General features: G+C 36.9%; 1 protein-coding gene across 1 annotated transcript; it reads left to right on the forward strand.

Moving 5' to 3' along the window:
- Window positions 1-562: 562 nt before the first annotated feature.
- LOC114744788 (copper-transporting ATPase PAA1, chloroplastic) lies at window positions 563-21,530 on the forward strand. The gene is made up of 17 exons (XM_028932944.1): window positions 563-1,007; window positions 1,115-1,168; window positions 2,380-2,533; window positions 10,777-10,851; window positions 11,000-11,277; window positions 11,604-11,837; window positions 12,349-12,447; window positions 12,691-12,840; window positions 13,420-13,566; window positions 14,797-14,847; window positions 14,942-15,116; window positions 16,895-17,016; window positions 18,066-18,163; window positions 18,667-18,907; window positions 19,189-19,392; window positions 19,976-20,056; window positions 20,722-21,530. Exons 1-17 carry the CDS (start codon window positions 603-605, stop codon window positions 20,953-20,955), a joined length of 2,802 nt encoding a protein of 933 aa, XP_028788777.1. The 5' UTR covers window positions 563-602; the 3' UTR covers window positions 20,956-21,530.
- The last annotated feature ends 284 nt before the right edge of the window (window positions 21,531-21,814 follow it).

Here is a 21,814-nt window from a genome sequence, read left to right on the forward strand (position 1 = left end):
TAAACTTTCTTAAAAGGATTGGTTTATTTTTATAAGATAATATTCATTTTTGTCCAAACATTTAATTAGTTTTTTTCAATTTTACCCCCATGTATTTTCTTTCCTCTTTAATTCATTTATTACATCTTTTACTTATTCTCTTCATTAATAAGGGTATATTAGAAAAATAAATATATGGCTTACATATTTATTATTTTAAATTGATTTTAATTAGTTTCTTGATAAACATAATGGATAAAGTTTAGCTTATATTTTGAAAAATATTTACCTATCAAGAGTATTGGTTAAAACTACTATTATTAAAAGAACTATCTTAAAAATATATATATATATATATAAATATGAGAGATAAAATAAATTAGAGTTTTAGAATCAAATTAAATATTTTTTATTACAACTATTTGTGCATTATTATTAAATTTCAAAATCCAAATTTCAAACATAGTTCTACAATCCTGACTGGAAATCAGTTTTGTCTACTGCAAATGTCATCCTTTTTATCCAAAAGTCCAAAACGGCCAAGTCATCGCCCGCCAGAACCAGAAGATGGGGGCCAGATAGAATAGTGGTGTCTAAGCGCAGAAGGACTTTCTGCAACTGCAATGGATTCCACGCATATGGCGCTTTTCAGAGCTCTGAATCGCCATTTCTGCAGAGCGCCTTCTAGTCAATGCATTCCCACTGTTCTTCTCCATCACAGGCTTAAATGCCTTTCTCATAACCATGCTATTCGCAACTCCAGCTCTTTTGCTTCTTCTTCCCACTCGCTCAGGAGCTTGTGTGCGGTTGCCACTCGACTGCCCTATCGTTTCCGGTGTGTTTCGAGCTCTGCTGCTCCGTTTGCTTCTTCTGGCGCTGGAAATGGCAGGCTTGGAGGGGGGAGTGGTGGTGGTGGTGGAGATGGTGGTGCCGGTGGTGGTTCGGGAGACGCCAATCCCAAATTAGTTGGTGATGGTGGTAAAGAACTTTCGGCGCTTTCGCCTGATGTTATCATTCTCGATGTTGCGGTATGAGCTTCTCTCGCACTCCATTACGTGATCTCTGAGGTGGATATTACTTCTTTTTATGTTTTTATTACTTTAAATTTAAATTTATATCCTGCTGTTTCTGATAGGGAATGGTGTGCGGGGGATGTGCGGCTAATGTGAAAAGAATTCTAGAAAGTCGAGTAAGTTGCTCCTGTTTTAATTTGTCTGATTGCTTTGCAGTATTAGAAGGAAAAATGTGGGGAGTATTCACCTCTTACGGGTGTTATTTAAGTTTAGTCAGCAAACTGATTGGACTTGGCGATCTTGATGAGTATGAATTATATTGAACAATATAATGGCGGCAAAATATTGCTTAGATATTTTAAAGCAAGATTGGATTCTCAGGTCCTAGAACTTCGGAATTCATAATTAAAATTCACGCATATGTTTAATTGCTTGCATGTAAGAATATGGCTTGGAAATGAGTTGGCGGAGATGGAGTCCAAAAGTGTTGCAGGGGCACTGAGGAGTAACTGCAGAGAATCCATTGGCAAATAGCGGCAGATGTGACTTATCGGGGAGGAACTGATTGATTGTGTTTTGAATGATTACTTGGGTTACTGAAGCCTGGAAACCATGATGTCGGTCCAGTGTCCATCCGAGGATGTAAGAAGGACATTGGTCTTGTACCTTGTGGCCTGGGAATTTGCCGTCTTTGAACTTTATACAAGCCCAAAGCTCCTTAAATTACTGCTCCAGGTCATTGGATTGTCTTGCATCTGGCATCAATACTATGATAAAAACGTGGTGTTTTACCATGTTATGACCTTGGAAATTGCCAAATCATGGCGATTTACCATTCTAAAATACTTATATGTTTCTTCTACAATACACCTTCAGTTCTATGGCCCTTAAGCCCCTGGACTCTGATGAGACCATTTACATTTTTGGTAAAATCATAAATCCTTTTGGAAATATCACCAAGAAGAGAGAAAGGGTGATGGCACTTGGCCTAAGGGGTAGAAAAGGAGCAGACAAATAATCCTGGTAAAGAAGTCTGGCTTGTTGTGAATTTAAAAATTTAGGGCTCCTTACCATTGAGCAGTTACATTTAAATGATCAATGATTATTTCCCCTGTAGAATATCTCTCACATTCCACATCCGTGCTGCCAAATGCAGCCTAAGTAGCCCTAAACCTAAGTTGAATTAAGTGCAAATGTGAAACAGGGTTTCAAGGTTATATATCCCTGATACTCTCTTTTACTTAACAACATGAATAGAAAACAAAGATAAAAGAAAGAAAACATGTATTGCTCTTAAAATGCTATGTTTGCTTTCAATTCAAAAGCATTTAATGCTTTTCATCTCTGTATCTAAATTGATGCTCTTTATATGTTGTTTTAAGGACAGCCTCAAGTGTCATCTGCTACTGTAAATCTAACAACAGAGACAGCAATAGTTTGGCCTGTATCTGAAGCAAAAACTGTGCCAAATTGGCAAAAGCAATTAGGAGAGGCGCTAGCAGAGCATTTGACTAGCTGTGGTTTCAAGTCTAGCCTTCGGGGTATTGCTTCATGATCACCAATATTTTCAATGTGTCATTTAGTTTCGTTGCACTTTTTAGTCTTATTAACATGGGGAGACATCTTTACAAGGATATTCCTTTATAAAATACAATGTGAAGCAGAAGAAAAAGAATTGTGTTGCTCAGGCCTTATAGATCTTAAAGCATGTGATAATGTTATCAATTTATTGTGTTTTAATATATTAATGAAGGATGCTAAAATGATGCAATTTGGTAGTTTCTTTGGCACTCAGGTTCCCTGTTGTCCTGTAGTTTTTCTTCTTAGGAGGATATCCTGTCCTTGTCTTTATTGTGTTTTATTTCTTTTCTAAAATCACTTTTCTTGTTTAATAAGAGATTTCTGTCTTTATGCCTTACTTTCCATGAAGTTTTCTTCTTGAATCCTTTGAGACATACTAAGATGCTCCCAGACAACCTCCCTTGGAGAAAATATGGAATCCTCTCCCTCCCTTGAAAGATTGCATGAATGTTATCGAGGTGACCTATTGGTAATCTGCATATGTATTATGAAAAAGAGCGCAAAATTTTCAAACGTAACAGAATCTTTGTTTTCAAGTTATTGAACCCCTTTGCATGTAAAATAAACTGTTATTTTAACCTGTGGCTTAATGTACCACCTTGATCAACATTTACAAAATTACTAATGTCACCAACAATTAATGAATGGAAACTTCCAACACCCTTAGCGCACAAGTGGTGCAGCTTTTAGCCTACCCTTATTAAATTGTTACCTTTGTAGTTAAAAATTGCATGTTTGCTTGGTTATGTTTGTTTATGATGGTTTGTATCAAATTATCTAGTCACATTCCTGCTGATTTCATTTTAATAATGTCATTAGCATTTCTGTGGACTCTTAATGTTCAAAGTAATGAGAATTCTGAAGGCACTTTTAGATGGCTCTATGTTCAAGTCAGATTTTCATTAACGCTATAATTCTTGATCCAGTTGTTCAATTATTTGTTACATGCAAGTTTTCTATTTTGACTTTTATGAAATTCTTGACATTGTTCTTTGTAAATATTTATGCCCCAAAAGAATTCGTTATTTTTACTTTCATTAACTTCTGGAAGTGTTTAGACTGACATTAGAATTTCTTTTACTTAGAGGTTTAAATATTCCTGTGAGCAGTAGAGTGAAAACCCATTTTCAGTGGAAGTTCATTCTTCAATTCAATTGCTTTCTTTTGCTGGGCTGTTATTTATAAGTATAGTTATTTGTAAATTGTGAACTGCCATTCTGACTTGGCGTTCTAACTTTATTTTTCATGTTTATGGTATATACGGCCTAATCTTGTCCACTTGCTTGTTTTTATTCACCCTTCATAATGTCTAATGACTGTGATTTTTCCCGAGTCCTGGTTAGTATCTGTGGTAAAGGTTCAGCATACTCTCAAGACTGACGTTTTTTATTCAGCTGAAAATCCTAAAACTAGTGTTTGAGAAATGACCAGAAGTTGAATTTTCTTACAAAATTCAAATTTTGAACGGTATAGGAAAGATTATCTAAATAACATTCAAAGTTTTGTGGCTGTGGCATGCTTGAATTGCCAAATTTATGTAAAGCATAAATATTGATGATGGTAATCGAACGTAGAAAGACTTGATTTTATTCAACTAGCGAGGTCGATACATATAGGAGAGGAAGATGCGACAATCTCGCATATAATCTTATCTAAATCAATCCTAAATCTATCCGTAACAGATCTGGAAAAAAAAATAAAAACAGAAAAACTGATGCTAAGTAAAACAACTGGAATTAAATCTCCGGTTTGGGCCTAATGAGAATGAGCCCACTTTCAACACTCCCCCTCAAGCTGGCGAATAGATGTTGATCATTCCCAGCTTGTTTGTGAGCTCTTCGAACTTGGCCTTGATCAACGGTTTGGTCATCATGTCTGCAACTTGTCTTCCTGAGGAGATGTAAGCCAGATCAACCACTTTAGCTTCTATTTTTTCTTTGATGAAGTGACGGTCAATTTCTACATGCTTCATTCGATCATGTTGAACGGGATTGTTGGCAATTTTTAGGGCTGCCAAGCTGTCGCACCACATCTGAACTGGTGTATTTACTTCAATGCCTAATTCTCGTAGTAGGCTAACAATCCATATCCCCTCACAAATTCCTAGAGCCAAAGCTCTAAATTCTGATTCTGCTGAACTCCTTGACACAACCGGCTGTTTCTTGCTTCTCCAAGTAACAAGGTTTCCCCAGACGAATGTACAGTAACCGGTAGTGGAGCGTCTGTCATTAACTGCTCCAGCCCAGTCGGCATCAGTGTACACCTCTATGTTTCTACTATCTTCTATATCAGGTGCCCTCTTGTTTGCATTGGTATATATCTCAATTGCCTTCTGATCTCCTTTTGAGAAGAAGAGACCCTTACCTGGTGTTCTCTTGAGATATCTGAGAATTCGCTCAATCGCCTCCATATGTTCCTTTTGAGGATTGCTTGCAAATTGACTTACAACCCCGACTGCAAATGATATGTCTGGCCTTGTGTGGGATAGATATATTAATTTTCCAACCAACTTCTGGTACCTCTCTTTGTTCACCGTTTTTCCGTCTGGCTTTATTTCTAGTTTGCAATTCTGTTCCATGGGAGTTTCTGCTGGTCTTGCTCCTAGCATCCCGGTTTCCTTGAGAAGATCTAGCGTGTATTTCCTTTGAGACAAGCTGATGCCTTTCTGTGATCTGGCAACCTCCAATCCCAGGAAGTACCTTAGGTGGCCTAAATCCTTTACTTCAAATTCTGAGGCTAATTTCCTCTTCAATGCTGTGATTTCATTGTCATCATTCCCTGTTAACACAATGTCATCCACATAGACAATTAACACAGTTATTTTATGATCAATGCGTTTGACAAATAGTGTGTGGTCTGTTTGGCACTGTTTGTAGCCAAATCCAGTGACTACCCTCATGAACCTTCCAAACCACGCTCTTGGTGATTGTTTAAGTCCATATAGAGACTTGCGTAGCCTACATACCTTCCCTTCATTTCTTGATTCTCTGAGCCCAAGGGGTATTTCCATGTAAACTTCCTCTTCCAGGTCGCCATTCAAAAAGGCATTTTTTATATCCAATTGATATAATGGCCAATCCAAGTTTGCGGCTAATGAGAGCAAAACATTGATAGTGTTGAATTTAGCTACTGGTGCAAAGGTTTCTTGGTAATCTATACCATATGTTTGGGTGAAGCCTTTTGCTACCAATCTTGCTTTGTACTTGTTGGTACTTCCATCTGGATTATACTTTTTAGTAAATACCCATTTACTTCCTACCACAGTTTTCCCTTGAGGCAAATCAACAATATTCCACGTTCCATTTTTAATCAGGGCCCTTAGTTCTTCCTCAATTGCCAATTTCCAATTATGGTCAACCATTGCCTCATTAAATGTTCTTGGGATCTCTTCTCTGTCTATATTGACAACAAAGGTCTTAAATCGAGAAGTGAGTTTATCATACGAAACATACCTACTTATCGGGTACCGCGTACAGCTCCTTTTTCCCTTTCTGAGAGCTATGGGCCATTGGAGATCTGCAGGATTAACCTCGGATATGGATTCATGACTTGGCCTTGGAACATTAATGGGGTCTTCACCGGTAGCTGTCTGTTCTTCCTGAGTTCCCTGTATCTCACTTATTACTGGCTCAAAAAAAGACTCGGTATGGTTAGGGAGAGGAGAAGCAGATCTAGTTGTGGTCTCGGGTTGGAATTCTGGTGTGTTAGAGGTAGTTTCTGGTGTGTTGGGTGTGATTTCTGTGGCTAAAGAGGGTGGTTCCGTTACTTCAGGATCAAGAAAGGTGACATCTAATGATGTTTGGTCATCTAGAGATGTCTGGGTGTTATTAGTAGGATTGCTACTCTGCTATTCAGCTTGTTGATTTATCCAGATTGGCCATTCACTACCTCTCTCCCCCTGAATGGGTAATTTGGGATAGAAAGGCAGGTTTTCAAAAAATTTAACATTCATAGTGATATATACTCGCTTTGTGATAGGAGAATAACACTTGTAACCCTTTTGAGTGGGAGAGTACCCTAGAAATATACATTTAATTGATCTAGACTCAAGTTTTCCTTTGTCACCATCAAACACAAATGTTGTACACCCAAAAACTCGTGGAGGAAGAGAATGAATGAGATAAGAGTGAGGGTAAGTTGCCAAGAACTTTTGAATTGGAGTCTGAAATTTTAAGGTTTTTGATGGCATACGATTGATCAAATATGCAGCAGTAAGTACAGCATCTCCCCAATAAAAGTTTGGTACATTTTGACTTAGTAACAAGGATCTAGTTACTTCTAGGAGATGTCGGTTCTTGCGTTCAGCTACTCCATTTTGTTGGGGTGTATTGGCACAGGACGTTTGATGGAGAATGCCTTTTTCAGTAAAAAAGGTTGTGAGATGAGAATTAACAAATTCCTTTCCATTATCACTCCGAAAAATCTTAATTGAAGCCTGGAATTGATTTTGGACAAAGGTATAAAAATTTTTAAAAATAGAGAATACCTCAGATTTGTCTTTCATCAAAAATAGCCACGTTAAGCGAGTATGATCATCTATAAATGTTACAAACCATCTGGCCTTAGAAGTAGTAGCAAACCTAGAAGGACCCCAAACATCACTATGAATGAGAGCAAAAGGTTGTGTAGGTGTGTAGGCATGGGATGGGTAAGAGGTACGAGTCTGTTTGGCTAGTTGACAAGTTTCGCAATAAAACTGAAAATTCTTTTTATTCATAGAATTTGGAAACAACAATTTCATGTAATCAATACTTGGGTGTCCAAGTCTAAAATGCCATAACATAAAGTCTTCTTTAGAAGAAAAACTAGAGGTTTGGGAAGTAGTTGCAGCCACATATCTCTTAGTTGTAGTTCCTTCAAGGTAGTACAGCCCATTATGTTCCTTAGCTTTGCCAATCATCCTCCCCAAGATTAAGTCCTGAAAATCACAGTGAAGCTTATCAAAGATAATGAGACAGTTTAATTCATGGGTTGCACAATTTACAGATAACAAGTTGCAAGGGATTTCTGGAACATAAAGGACATTTTTTAGAACTATAGTGTCTGAAATAGTAACAGTTCCTGATCCCTTAACCTTAGCATATGTATTGTTAGAAACTTGAACTTGACTATGTTCAGAATATGGTCTAAATTCAGAAAATAATTCCCGAAACCCGGTAATATGATCAGTGGCGCCTGAATCAATAATCCATATATTTTTGGACCCGGTTACAGTGCTTAGTGCAGCGAGTAAAAGAGTACCTGAATGAGCTAAGGTAACAGAAAGGGTAGATTTCTCATTATTTTTCTCACCAGAGTACTTGTCCAGAATCTGTCTAAGCAACATGAGTTCATCAACACTCAGATTCCCACTATCGGAATTCACTGTAAGACTTTTACTATCTCCCCGTTTCGTTGCTTCAAGTGTGCTGGCTTTCCATGAATTTTCCAGCAAGTGTCCCGAGTATGCCCATTCTTATTACAATGATCACATCTCAAGGATGGCTTCCTCCCCTTCTGGTCTCCTCCCTGGTTACTTCGTGTGACCATAGCCGATCCCTCTGTCGCTGGTGCAATGGAAAGAGACTGAAAAGGAGAGGTAACACCAGAGGTGATGTGAATGAGTTCTTTTTGGCTCTCCTCATATCTGACCATACTGAAGATTTCTTCAAGGGATGGGAGTGGTTGCATTCCCATTATGCGTCCTCTTACATCCTCAAATGTGTCATTGAGACCGAGAAGAAAGTCAAAGCATCGTTCTTGTTCTGTTATTTTTTGAAGTTTATTCTATCAGATTGGCACGCCCAATGACATACCTCATATAAGTCGAGTTGCTGCCATAGCTTCATTAGTGCACTGAAGTATTGGGTCACCGTCTTCTCCCCCTGCGTGAGAGACCGCAGCATTCGTTTGACTTGAAGGAGTGCCGCTGTGTTATCTTTAGCAGAGAAGGTACTCTTGGCCGATTCCCATATTTCTCGAGCAGAGTTGGCCAGGAGATAATTTTCGCTAATCTCGGTATTCATGGAATGAATCAACCATGTCATCACCAGATTATTTTCGGCGCACCAGGCTGCATACTTTGGGTCCTCTGGTTCTGGTGGTTTCGGGTCCCATGTTAAGTAATGTTCCTTGTTTCGTCCTCTTATGAACATCAGAACATTCCTGGACCATTGTAAATAGTTTTTTCCATTTAGTCGGTGAGTAATCATTGTCTGCGAGAAGGAGTCAGCAGCTGGAATTCCCGTCGAACACGACGCTCCAGTTTGACGGCTTCCTTCGGATTCGGCCATCGCGTGGGAGTCAACTGCAGCTCTCGACGGATTCTGGGTAGTGTCGCTCCTCGACGGATTTTGGGTAGTGTCGTTTCTCGACGGATTCTGGGTAGAGTCGCTGCCGGTGGCGAATGCTCGTGATGATCCGATCACTGCGTCTCTGAAGGACCGAGCCATTGCTCTGATACCATGATGGTAATCGAATGTAGAAAGACTTGATTTTATTCAACTAGCGAGGTCGATACATATAGGAGAGGAAGATGCGACAATCTCGCATATAATCTTATCTAAATCAATCCTAAATCTATCCGTAACAGATCTGGAAAAAAAATAAAAACAGAAAAACTGATGCTAAGTAAAACAACTGGAATTAAATCTCCGGTTTGGGCCTAATGAGAATGAGCCCACTTTCAACAATTGACATTTTAATCCCGTAGCTGTTCATTAAGTTTTCATTACTTCAAATAAGTTTGGGTGTTACCACTTACCATATGCTTTGGAATTCATTTGATTTATGTAAAGCTTGGTGGGTTAGTGGCAGGTCAGAAAGTAGAAAGTGATGCAATTATTTCACCATTTTAGTGCAGAAGAGGTCTTATCTGGAGTCGATGGTATGCCCTTAATTCAAGAGGTTTTAAGTTTCACCATGATACCTTTTATATGACCAAGCGGTTTTCAAATCCTATCTCCACCATTTTAGATGTATGGGTTAGGTTTAAAAAATCATTATTGATGTTATAATTTCTCCTTCAGTAGGTTAGTCTCTGCGGCTAATGTGGTTGGTATTCGGGAGTGTTGTCTGTGCTTGGGAGGCCTTGCGTTTGAAGAATTTGCTGATATTCAAAACCGGAACTCCTTTAGTTGTCAAGAGTTTATGAACTTTTCATCTAAAGTAGGTTGTGTGCTTGCTAGAAGTTGGATTTCCAATTGGTTACCCACTGCCTGATTAATGCTGTATACTGGTGGTTTAATGAATATTCAATTTTGCGATCTGTCTGTGTGATGAATCCCTATTTCATTATAGCTTTATATCTATTTTAAGGATTTTTGTGATAATAATTGGGTAAAATCACAGCAACTATAGAAAAAATACATAAATGAAATAAATAATAAAAAAGGGCCTATTTGTCTATTGTTTATATAATTTCTCATTAATGGATTTATCTATGTGGATGGAAGGTATTTATTTCTTATGACTGTGTTATTTATACTATCTTCTGCAAGTTATAACCTCCAAATGTAAACTTAAAATATTATATTATGTGCTGTGAAAGTTTTGCTTTCTAATTTTCATGAGTTATTTTACTCTATTGAACTAAATTATGCATATTAATTCATGCACATTCGAAAGTTTTTGCAACATGTTATGAGTCACCCGTATTGAATCTTCTAATCTTCATGTGTCATAACTTTTTCTGTATCATCAGTTGGGAATTATAACTTCCTGACGTTATTTTAGTCGTGAAGGTCTACTCTCAATGAGCGCATTAAGTTATACTTTATATGTTTCCTGTAGCCTGATTTATTGATTTATGTTAGGAGTAAGTAGTCATAGGTGATAAATTTTAGGTTGAAGTATCATGAGAGTCTCAAGCTATCTACTTTTTCCAGGTTATAAATTTCTGCTAGATCTTAGGTTCACATATTGTGCAGAGTAAATCTGATGGGGACTTAAATAATATGGGATGCCTAAGTCCCATACTGCATGGGATGCCTAAGTCCCATTTTAATAGCTAGCTTTTGGGGGAGGGTTCCCCATCCACCTGATTGCCTATCCAAATCCTCATGCCTTGCCAAGCTAGAACACTGGAGTAAATTATCTGAGCCTTGCCTTGGCTGTTCAAGTGTTCTTTCTAAGTTAACATTTTTAGAGTGATTAAATTCTTTAACAAAATTGAGGGTTTACATTCATCATGATTGCTTGACAATTCTGCTTTCTTGAAGTGCAGATTCAGCAAGAGACAGTTTCCTCCAAGTTTTTGAAAGGAAGATGGAGGAAAAGCACAGACAGTTGAAAGAAAGTGGTAAACATCTGATAATCATTTTCAGCTTATATGAAATGATGGAAGATGTTGCTGATAATGTTTCTTTAATCTCTCCTATGATCATTTGATTGTAATCATGATGTTAATGATGCAATGCCTTTCTTGTTCTCTCTTCATGGTGTTTAAGGGCGAGGATTGGCTGTTTCCTGGGCTTTATGTGCTGTCTGCCTTGTTGGCCATCTTTCTCATTTCCTTGGAGCGAAGGCACCTTGGATCCATGCATTTCATTCCACTGGGTTTCACTTATCCCTGTCTTTGTTTACATTGGTTGGTCCTGGGCGTCAACTTATTCTTGATGGCATAAGAAGCCTTCGTAAAAAGGCACCAAACATGAACACATTAGTTGGTCTTGGGGCTTTGTCATCATTTGCTGTCAGCCTATTTGCTACCTTGCTGCCGAAATTGGTAAGATACATCGTGATAAATTTTCTTATTACCCAACTGTAATTTTAAATGCATTTGCTTGGCAAATAACATTTAGAAACACAAATTCCTTTCTAAAATAAACGGGTAAATTAAGGTTTTACCCCTCTTTGTTCTGGCCCAAAATCAGTTTTGGTTTTCCCCTTGTGATTTGCTTACCTACCATTTGGTCACCCGTGGTATTATACGTCTGAATTTTAACAAATTACAAACTGAAAGTATACTTGTATCCTTGAAAATATGCAATTTGGCATGCATTAATAGTTGACATGAACGTGGATGTGGTAAATGGCTTTTTTTTTTTGCAGGGCTGGAAGGCTTTCTTTGAGGAACCAATTATGCTAATCGCATTTGTCTTGTTAGGAAGGAATCTGGAACAGAGAGCTAAAATTAAAGCAACCAGTGATATGACTGGACTTCTTAGTATATTGCCATCAAAGGCTCGCCTTCTGGTTAACAATGACACTAAGGAGTTTGAATCAAGTGTTGAAGTTCCTTCTGACAGTCTTTCTGTTGGAGACCGAATTCTTGTGCTTCCTGGAGTAAGTAATATAGAATTTTCAATTTGTCAGGATAAAACCCTGCAGCTCCTTCACCCTTTTGTAGCAGGAGCTGCTATTGTTTATTTTTCCATCATGGCTGACCATTAGTAGCTTATTATGACGCATTAAAATTGTCTAATAAATATAAAGACATGGCAGTGGTGTACTCCATGTCCTCAAACAATGGGAAGTGGAAAATGGGGACAAAATGTGGGGAAAGGTGCAGAAAGAATTTGTCTTTTTAAATTGCATTCTTATCTGTTTTAATCTACTTTGCTTTCAAAAGCTACTACCATCAGTAGAAGCTTTATTTCATATCCATATAATACTGGGGAAGGCAGCAAGGCTAATATAAGTTAGAACTAAAAGCAAGTATGATGCTGTTTGTGCAACAAAACTATTGCTAATTTTGGTTAGATCACATTGTGCTTGAATTGTAATGAGTGGCATTCATAAAATGTTTGTTAGGCTTCGTTGATATATTTTTAACCCACATACTCTTACTATCTAGGATCGTATTCCAGCAGATGGAATTGTTAGAACTGGTAGAAGCACTGTAGATGAGTCAAGTTTTACTGGAGAGCCTCTGCCAGCAACAAAACTACCTGGGGTATTCTTTTGTTCTCAACATATTTATCTGAATAATAAATTATTTGGCTTTTGACTTTACTTGTCAGTCTTACTTGTTTATCTATATGTGGGTCTATGGTGCAATCAGCGTGGTGCATTTGTACTAGTTATGAAAAATCTTTAATGTTATTGTGGGTCATTTAACCAACCTATTCTCTTTCCCGTATCTATAGCAGCACCACAATTAATTCAATTGTGACTGTGTTGGATTTTGTATGTGCAGAGTCAGGTTGCTGCTGGGAGTATAAATCTAAATGGCATTCTTACAATTGAGGTGCAGAGACCAGGCAGTGAGACTGCCATGGGAGACATTGTTCGTCTGGTTGAAGAAGCACAGAGTCGGGAAGCTCCAGTTCAACATTTGGCTGACAAGGTTTTCTTATATCACTTTTATGTCCATCATATCATGTTTCTGCATTGAGGAGTCTGGTCAAATTCATGGTGTTCATATTGTAAAATCTGGTTTACAGTTTTAATTATTGATCCCTGCTGGCTCGATCTTGAAAGAAGGTACAGTCTGGCTAAGATGTCTAAAATGGCAAAACTTTGTTAATACTAGACATTGTAATGTGGTGTGTTTTTTCTTTTATCTATTTTGTTTCTTCTGTCCATAGTTCATCCTTCTGTCCATTGTTTCTTCTGTATATTTTGTGGTGTTTACTGTTGTGTCTGGTTGGAGTAGAATTTCATAATTTCTCAAGGTCATTTGTATGTCCTTCCATATATTATGTGAATGAGATAGGAATAGGATTGTGTTCATGGCCTCGCCTTGGTTTTTATGCATGCATCTGTGCAAATTGAATGTATTGGCGGATTAACAAACTGCCAAGTATTTTTTGTTTGTGCATATTTGCGCATTGTTTGCTTGATTGCTGCTGGGTATCGGTGTTCCCAACATTTGTTGTCGTTATTTACCTTTTGCTTAATTTTTGTAACATTATTTTGCATCCAGGTGGCTGGACACTTCACTTATGGAGTAATGGCAGCTTCTGCAGCCACATTTACATTCTGGAGTCTGTTTGGCACGCGCATTCTTCCTGCTGCTCTTTATCAAGGAAGTGCAGTTTCTCTGGCATTGCAACTTGCTTGCAGTGTTCTGGTATGATTTTCAGAAGTTGTACATGAGTCTTACATTCCAATTATCTCCTTTGAGGCATAGGGAAGCTAGTACATAACTGTCTTCTTTCATACTATGTCAGCAACTTAAAAATGTAAAGCCCATTTTTGTCTCTGATATGATGCTTTCATATATTAGATCGAGTGCTTTTTGACATGGTATTGGACTTGTTTTAACCTTTATTCCCCAAATTTCTGACATTAATTTGATTTTAGCACAATTTGGTAACAGGCTTTTGCTTCGTACTTGCTTTAAGCCCAACATGATTTTCTGTGGGAGAGCATATAAGTGTGTTAGTAACATTAAGTTCATTGCTTAGCCCTCCTGTAAGATTGGGTGGCTCTTCAACATTAGTATATTATTTAATTGAAGCTCTAAAGCTCTTAATTCATGATTCCATTTTTGGCTGTACAAAATGGAAATACCATTTATTTGTTTTTTGAATGAAAGGTTTCATATGTTGTTGGAGAGAATTCAAAGATAAAGAATTTGTAATTGCAATAGAGTGGGGAGTAGAACCTTATCGTTAATGGATCAAATGCTTTGCCAGGTGTGAAGACGGCTTTACTAGATTTCCTCTGTTTCTGATTTAAGTGGGTTGTTGCTTTACTCATTTATTATTTTTATCTGTTTGTTACTTCCTTGCATCATCCAATTTTAAGTACGTGGGATTGGAGCCTTATTGCTTAAGCTTTTTTTAATCTCTATATATTGGATAAATTCCTGATCTATTTATGAATAAGAAAAAGTACCGGAGCTATTCCACTTTCTCTGGTTGAGTCCACAAATCTTCAAAACTGAAAATTCGTTCTAGTCTTGGGTACAAACTACTAAGGGACCTACTTCTATATCTGTTAATATGAGCTCAAACTCTTTGTCCGGCTAACTGATTCATTGCCGGGAATCACATTTAACTTGTGATTATTTGATTCAAATCACATTGGGCATAAGAATGTTCTCTGGCTTTGATGTCTTTATTTGTTTCCTGATTTTGAGCCTTTACTGCCTTTATGTGTTTCCATGTTTTGCTGGTTGGGTCGTTACTTATGAGAATGTAATCAGACCTTAATTAGTTCTTTAATTATTCTTTATTTCTATGGTTTTTTCTTTCCTGGAGGGTGTGAATCTGTCCTCAATTCTATATTTTTTCCCCTGCTCAAAAGAGAATCTGGGCATATATTATTGGAAATTACTTACAGTGATTTGACACAGGTTGTTGCTTGTCCGTGTGCACTTGGGTTGGCCACACCGACAGCTGTGCTGGTAACATCTTCAAAGAGGCTGCATCTCTCATCCCCATAGTCATCATTGTGTGTAGACTAAGCCTTACGGTATTACTTTGCTGTGTGTTTAACAGGTTGGAACTTCTTTGGGAGCCACGAGAGGATTACTTTTACGGGGCGGAAACATTCTGGAGAAGTTTTCAATGGTAGATGCTGTTGTATTTGACAAAACAGGGACCTTGACAATTGGTAGACCTGTTGTGACAAAGCTTGTTGATACAAGTGGACAAGACATCAACTCAAGGTTGAGTGGGGCACAAATTTTCATATGGAAAGAGTACTATTATAAAGATATTGACTTTCACTTTGATTTTCATCCCGTATTGCTGTCAGTTTGGAACTATATTTTAATAAAAAATTATGAGACATCCCTCTCATGTTGATTACCGTTGATATTGAACAGATCAACAATAAAAGTTGGAACTCCTACCATGTATTATCCCTTTTTAAGGGCATATATTTAAAAAAAAAAAAAAAACAGTAGTCCAATGCGGCTATCAAAAACGGTAAGTAACAGACACAATAAGTTAGGTTAGTTGATTTTAAATAGCTTGCCTTATTTATCAGTGTAATTAAAAAGGGAAAAAGAAAAAAACAAAAATAAAAGCTTGGCTGTTCAGTAAATATCATGCAAGTACAGTTAGATTTTTGGCAGTTTTATAATCAATTGTTAATAAATTCATGGTTAGCACTACAATTTCTATTTTGAGTTCTCTTATGTCACCTCTTGAGAACACCATCATCTATGTGTAACTAGACCTTGTACAACAGAAATTGGAAATTCAACTCATGATAGCACAACCGAGTTAGCATTGTCTTGCTAATTGCCTTAAAACGTTTAGATATGCATCCCTGAAAAGAATATGGCGAATGAGTTTTTGCATGATGCAACTATAAACTGTAGGAAATCAAATTATCTAAATGTTATTTATCTTTTCTAATCTAGCAATTTCTTATTTATATTTTTGGTTTTAATTCCCATTTATTAGCCAGTTTGTTTAGCTCTCAGGATAAGTTATCTTAAGTATTTCTCCGCCTAAGATAGGAGTCCCAGATGGTGGGGGTTTCTCAAATATTTTATTGCTAGCCTTAGTTTAGGCCTTATCATTATATGCAATTGGGATTTGAGTGGCAAGGATCCTCTTTTTTTATATGTTTGATTATTTCCATTTTACAGAACAAGTTCAGATGGTTATCAAACCCTGAATTTCTGCGTGAACATTAATTGAACCCTCAGTTTTATATTAACCTTAACCCTGCCGTGAAGACAACTGATGCATTGAAATGATATTGCATTAAGTAGCGTTCATTCACGTTCAATTTTCGTCAAATTGACTTTTCTTGAATAGGCTTCAAAGATCATTTTCAGCTGTTCTGATTTAGCCTTCCCAAGTATTACAGGCTCACATAGCTTAAGTGAATCCAAAGCCCTAGAAAAATTATATATGTTAGGTTGCTTTATCTCCAATCACTTTTTTTTTTTTTAAAAAAAAAACTAAAGATGTTTTAATTTAATTCTATAATTCTCGTTTCTTGTGTATGTGACGGGTGACTAAAACATACCAGAGAAAGAAAAAGCAAGGGGAGGGAATGAGCTGGCAATGAGAGATGGGGGTTGTAACTAATGCTGACAATATAGAGAGGGTTGTAACTAATGCTTGAGTGCGGTGGTGTGTTCTCTGTTTGCTATTTTCAATAATTTCTGTGATTGTTTAGCTGTAATTTCACTGAGATACTCCTTAGTCATTGCATCGGATAGGGATGACCTCATTTTATTCCATAAATAATGCAAACCGCGGCAATTCCCTCAGTATGTACGTACGTAAATATGCATATGGCATTAAGAGCATTTCAAATCTAATTGTTTTCCATGTTTGTACTTTTGTAATGATTTCTTGGAAAAACTTGTTATTCTGAAACCTTATGTCAAATGTCATCAAGTTTCTGAAATTATATGATTTTTTGGTAGAATAGGTATGCAATTAAAGGTAATGGCATATCACATGGTTAACGCAGGCAAGCTGCAGACAATGAGTGGTCAGAAGTTGAAGTTCTGAGATTAGCTGCTGGAGTAGAATCAAATACAGTACATCCAGTTGGTAAAGCAATTGTAGAAGCTGCTCAGGCAGTTAATTGTCATAATGCAAAGGTGTTCATCTTATTGTTTGATTTTTTTAAGGTTCACTGCAAATATGATTATCTGTTTATCATAACCGTGAGTCCCTAAGTCATTGGTGTTTCTTTTTTGTTGGTTTTGCGCACTTAAAATTTCCAATTAGCCTTGATCTGAAACTTGTCTCCAGTCAGCATAGATGATACATTAGCTGGTCATATTTGTTTTCTTTTTGAAGTTTATTTTATGTTATCTTTATCTTATTTTAATTCTAGACCGGGAGGGGGGATTGACTCTAGAGATCATCGTATCCTGGCTTGTACATGATTTCAACAGCTTAAATCCTTGACACGGTATTAGAGTCTTTGTAACCAAGTAGTTAAGAATTTGATCCTTGATGACCCCATTTCTTTAACTAAAACTCAGTTTCAGTGTATAGCCAGGACAGTTTCAGAGAATGTAATGTAAGATAGGACTATGCCCTTTTTGTGAGAGAGAATATTTGATATTATAATAAACTATGCACGGTCCTTCACTTGATAGCTTAAACTTTTGAGTTGAAGTGACTCTTGACACTTCTTTGTATCTTCTAGTTTCCTGTTCTCACTTTGGATCAGATGATTTAAGAGAAGACTTTTTTTGAAGGTATTTGAAATGCTTCCATGAAAATTTCATGGTTGAATTAAGAGCGATTGGATTTTCAAATTTTCTGAAGTAATTTAATCAAGTGAAATTTGGAGGAATTTGAGATCCCTGAAGAGGTGGAATTTGGGAGTATGCTCTCACTGTTGATCCCCTGAAGGTCATTATCTGTCTTACCTGTTCAGTTACCCTTGTTTGGTGGAGGACATGCCAGTTGGGAGCAATAGCGTAGAAGACACAGCGTTTTGTCCTCTTCTACAGGGAGTATCTTTTTTTTCCTAAAGAGATCGATTTAAAGAACAGAATTTATGGGAAGAGTACTACATTGGTAGATATTGTAAAGTAGAAGATTATTGTTAGATGTCATTTTATATTCGGATTGTTCTGCCTGTACTTTTAAATTGATCAAGATACAAGTGTCAGCTTATTTGCAAATTTTGCAGGTAGACGATGGGACATATTTGGAAGAACCTGGGTCTGGTGCAGTAGCAATTATTAATAACAATAAGGTTTCAGTTGGGACTTTGGAATGGCTCATCAGGTATTCAAGTTTGGATGTTCCTCTGATTCACACATCATCTCTTTAACATTAATTTATTGGAACGGGGATACTATTTCCAATGGGTTGCAGTAAAGCGAGAACGTTTATTTGCAGTAAAATTCATTCAATGGTTCTAGGAACTTTCAATTGTATTATTCTATGGAACAAAAAAACAAACAACAAGCCTTATCCCACTAGGTGGGGTCGGCTACATGAATCACACGACGCCATCGTACTCTGTCAACAACCCAATCCTTAGATATGTTGTTGATTAGAAGGTCTCGTTCAATGACCTCATTCAGCGTTCTTCTCAGTCTTCCCCTGCCTCTTTTTATGGGACTCCATCTTGTTTGATCCATCCTCCTCACTGGGGCCTCCAAAGGCCTTCTCTGCACATGTCCAAAGTATTATTCTATGGAAGTACAAAACAAAAAGAAAGAAATTTTCTTTCTGTTTTTTATTGTTTAATTTTCAACCACCGATCGGTAATATCCTTTGCACAGGCAGGGAGTTAACAAAAATATTCATCAAGAAGCTGAGGACTATAGAAATCAGTCTGTTGTTTATGTGGGAGTAAATGATACTGTAGCTGGGCTTATATATTTTGAAGACCAAATAAGGGAAGATGCAAGAGATGTTGTTGAAGCTCTGTCTAAACAAGGAATTGGTGTTTATATGCTCTCGGGAGACAAAAGGAGTACAGCTGAGTACGTTGCATCTGTTGTTGGAATTCCTGGAGAGAAGGTAAAAAATTCTAGACAAACCTCTACATATTCCTTCTATAAATATATGCATTTGTATTGTTGATATTTAGGTGACATGCTCAATATCTTTAGATAACTATTGATAAACCATAAAAAGGATTACATGGGTGCTGCACTATTGAGTGGGTAGTTTAGGTTAGTTGTCATAGACTCTCAAGTTAAGTTCCTGTTGTACCACAATATTTCTTCCGTTGTTATTTTTCAGGATTTTTTTTTTTTAAAATTGAATAACTGGATATCTCATATTTTTGTCAATTGTAGGTGCTATCTGGAGTGAAGCCAGATGACAAAAAGAAGTTTATAAATGAACTCCAGAAAGATCAAAAAGTTGTTGCTATGGTTGGCGATGGGATCAATGATGCAGCTGCCTTGGCTTCGTCACATATTGGTATTGCATTAGGTGGAGGTGTCGGAGCTGCTAGTGAGGTGTCTTCTATTGTGCTGATGGGCAACAGGCTCTCACAGGTAATTTGTATTCACCTGTATTCTGTTTGATTATAAGTTTCTTCAGTTTATTGAAATTAAATTAATTTTTATTTATTATTGCTAGATTATTCATATTATATTTGTTTGATTTTTACCTTTTCATTATACAATTTTAGATTCCGTATAGCAGTACTATTTGGTAAAATATAACAGGAAAATGTTTGTGTTGGATATCTCGATGTAATCGTGTTCAGATTATTAGTATAGTTTGATCTTAAATGTATTTTCTTCATGGTGTTTTGCATGTTTATTTCAATTTTATTATTTTGCAGAATTTCTAGGATTGCAGTGGGAGACTTGTTAACACGGTTTCTTATATTTATACCTCCTTGCTTATCAAATATGATAAATTCCATAGCGTTCAATCTAAATCTGCAGTTTTCTCTTGTGCTAAAAGAGAGATGTTTATCACATCATCACATGGCCTCTTTGAGTTTGCATTTCTTTTTGTCAGGAAACAGAACAATGCATAAGGCATACAACATGTGTTTTTCCCTTATGAAATATTGCTTCCTATAATGGATATATATATTACGTTCCTAAATTATTTATATCTATGCAGCTGCTTGATGCATTGGATCTGAGCACGCTCACGATGAAGACTGTGAAACAAAATCTTGGGTGGGCTTTCCTATACAATATTGTAAGTTCTGCAGAAACTTGATCATATCAATGCAGAATATATTGAAAGGGTACTATTGGCTCAACTGTTCTCCCCCCCCCCCCCAAAAAAAAAACAAATTGAATCTCAGATTTGCTTTTTAATACAAAGCAACTTGTTAAAACTTCGAAATGACTTGCCAATGCGAGCTGGCACCTTTTTTTTTTCCCCCAATCCTTTTTTGCCCTTTGCCGACAAAGCAAGTTGGCACTACTGATTGTAAGGACCTAGACAAGGCTTGCACCCCACTCCCCGTATATGGGTTCAAATTCCCCTATGATCACTCAGGTCTCGCATCAGTATCAGTCCATCCCAAGTGGGGAAATTGTGTCTAAAAATATAATCCATAAAAATTATCATTCAGCTCTATATGTTAACTGCTAGCCTGAAAGTATCATCAGTCTCATGTTAACATGGTTCTTATTTCCTAGTGAGCTAGGAGTTAGGTCACTTGCGATATCTTTCTTACTTCTGTCGTACCAACGTGGAACTGGTTAAGTTTATGATTAATATGGCCAAAAGTAACTTTGAGGGCTTAAATGTCTATCTTTTGTTTGCATTCTGGGTTGTTGAATTTAAACATAACCGCCACTTTATTTTTTCTTTCGTCATCGACTATTTTTGTGTAATCGAGAGCTTTCATGCAGGTTGGAATTCCAATTGCAGCTGGATTGTTACTTCCAGTAAGTGGGACCATGTTGACTCCGTCAATTGCAGGGGCTCTCATGGGCTTGAGTTCCATTGGGGTTATGACAAACTCATTGCTTCTAAGATACAGATTTTCCACGAAGCAAAAACAAATCCATGCGGCATCCCCGATGGTCAAAACCCATGCCGATACTGATCTTGCCCAAAAAGAGAAATTAAAATATGGACAGTAAAGTGATAGATGGTGCAGGATAACAGAAAACAGAACGCAGGTTCTCCATCCTGCTTTTGGGCAGAGATCAGCAAAGATATGGACATTCTTCTGTTTTTGAACAAACAGATCTGATACTTGTTCCGATCCAGTAATTTAAAAAATTGAATTAGTCAGCTGAGAAACGAGACGTATACTAGAGCATGCTTACTTGTGGGGTCCAAAGTTAAAGGTGGTGTTTGTTATGGATATGATACTGAAGGACCCCAAACCCGGAATTTTATTTTATTTTATTTTACAGGAATGAGTTTAAAGCGTATTTGTCAGAAGATGAGATATTCATTCTTTCCAGCGTTTCTTATCTTAGATCTCATTGATGGATTTGATAATAGTTTGTAAGCCTACTTCCTTTCTATTGTGTATCTTCCCTGTCTCATCACAGTTCAAAATAGTCTTGTGCGATGTTGGCAAGTTGGCCATGTCGAGGAGCTAGATTTATTTTATCTTAATTGTTGACTGGCTGTCTTCTAGACGTGTATACTGCAATCTTAGCATTGTTAATTTATTTAATGAAAAAGATCTAAATTACTATGATGTCACAAAGTATGAGCAATTTATTCTTCTTGATGATGATGATGATGGGGTGTGTGTGTTGTACCTCAACCATCTTCTTGAGCTGATTTTAAGAACTAAAACTTTACGTGATTACATTATAAGATTTTCGTCGTACAACAATCGAGAATATTGAAGAGATGTTGATTAGTTGCAATTTCTGTCTGTATACCTTTTTATAAGTAATTTTAAAAAATTGATTGTTAAGAATTCATTTATTAATATTACTTATAGATGTTTTTTTTATTATTAAAATAATAACTATTAAT

Source organism: Neltuma alba, unplaced genomic scaffold (assembly GCF_004799145.2).
Source record: "Neltuma alba isolate B1F8T4 unplaced genomic scaffold, ASM479914v2 tig00000747_pilon, whole genome shotgun sequence".
Classification (NCBI taxonomy): Eukaryota; Viridiplantae; Streptophyta; class Magnoliopsida; order Fabales; family Fabaceae; genus Neltuma; species Neltuma alba.

Excerpts from the sequence above, each read along its gene's own strand:
- LOC114744788 (XM_028932944.1), top strand. The coding sequence starts at position 603 with ATGGATTCCACGCATATGGCGCTTTTCAGAGCTCTGAATCGCCATTTC. Across the intron at positions 1,169-2,379 it reads AAAGAATTCTAGAAAGTCGA|CCTCAAGTGTCATCTGCTAC; the intron begins GTAAGTTGCTCC and ends TTTTAAGGACAG. Across the intron at positions 20,057-20,721 it reads GGGCTTTCCTATACAATATT|GTTGGAATTCCAATTGCAGC; the intron begins GTAAGTTCTGCA and ends GCTTTCATGCAG.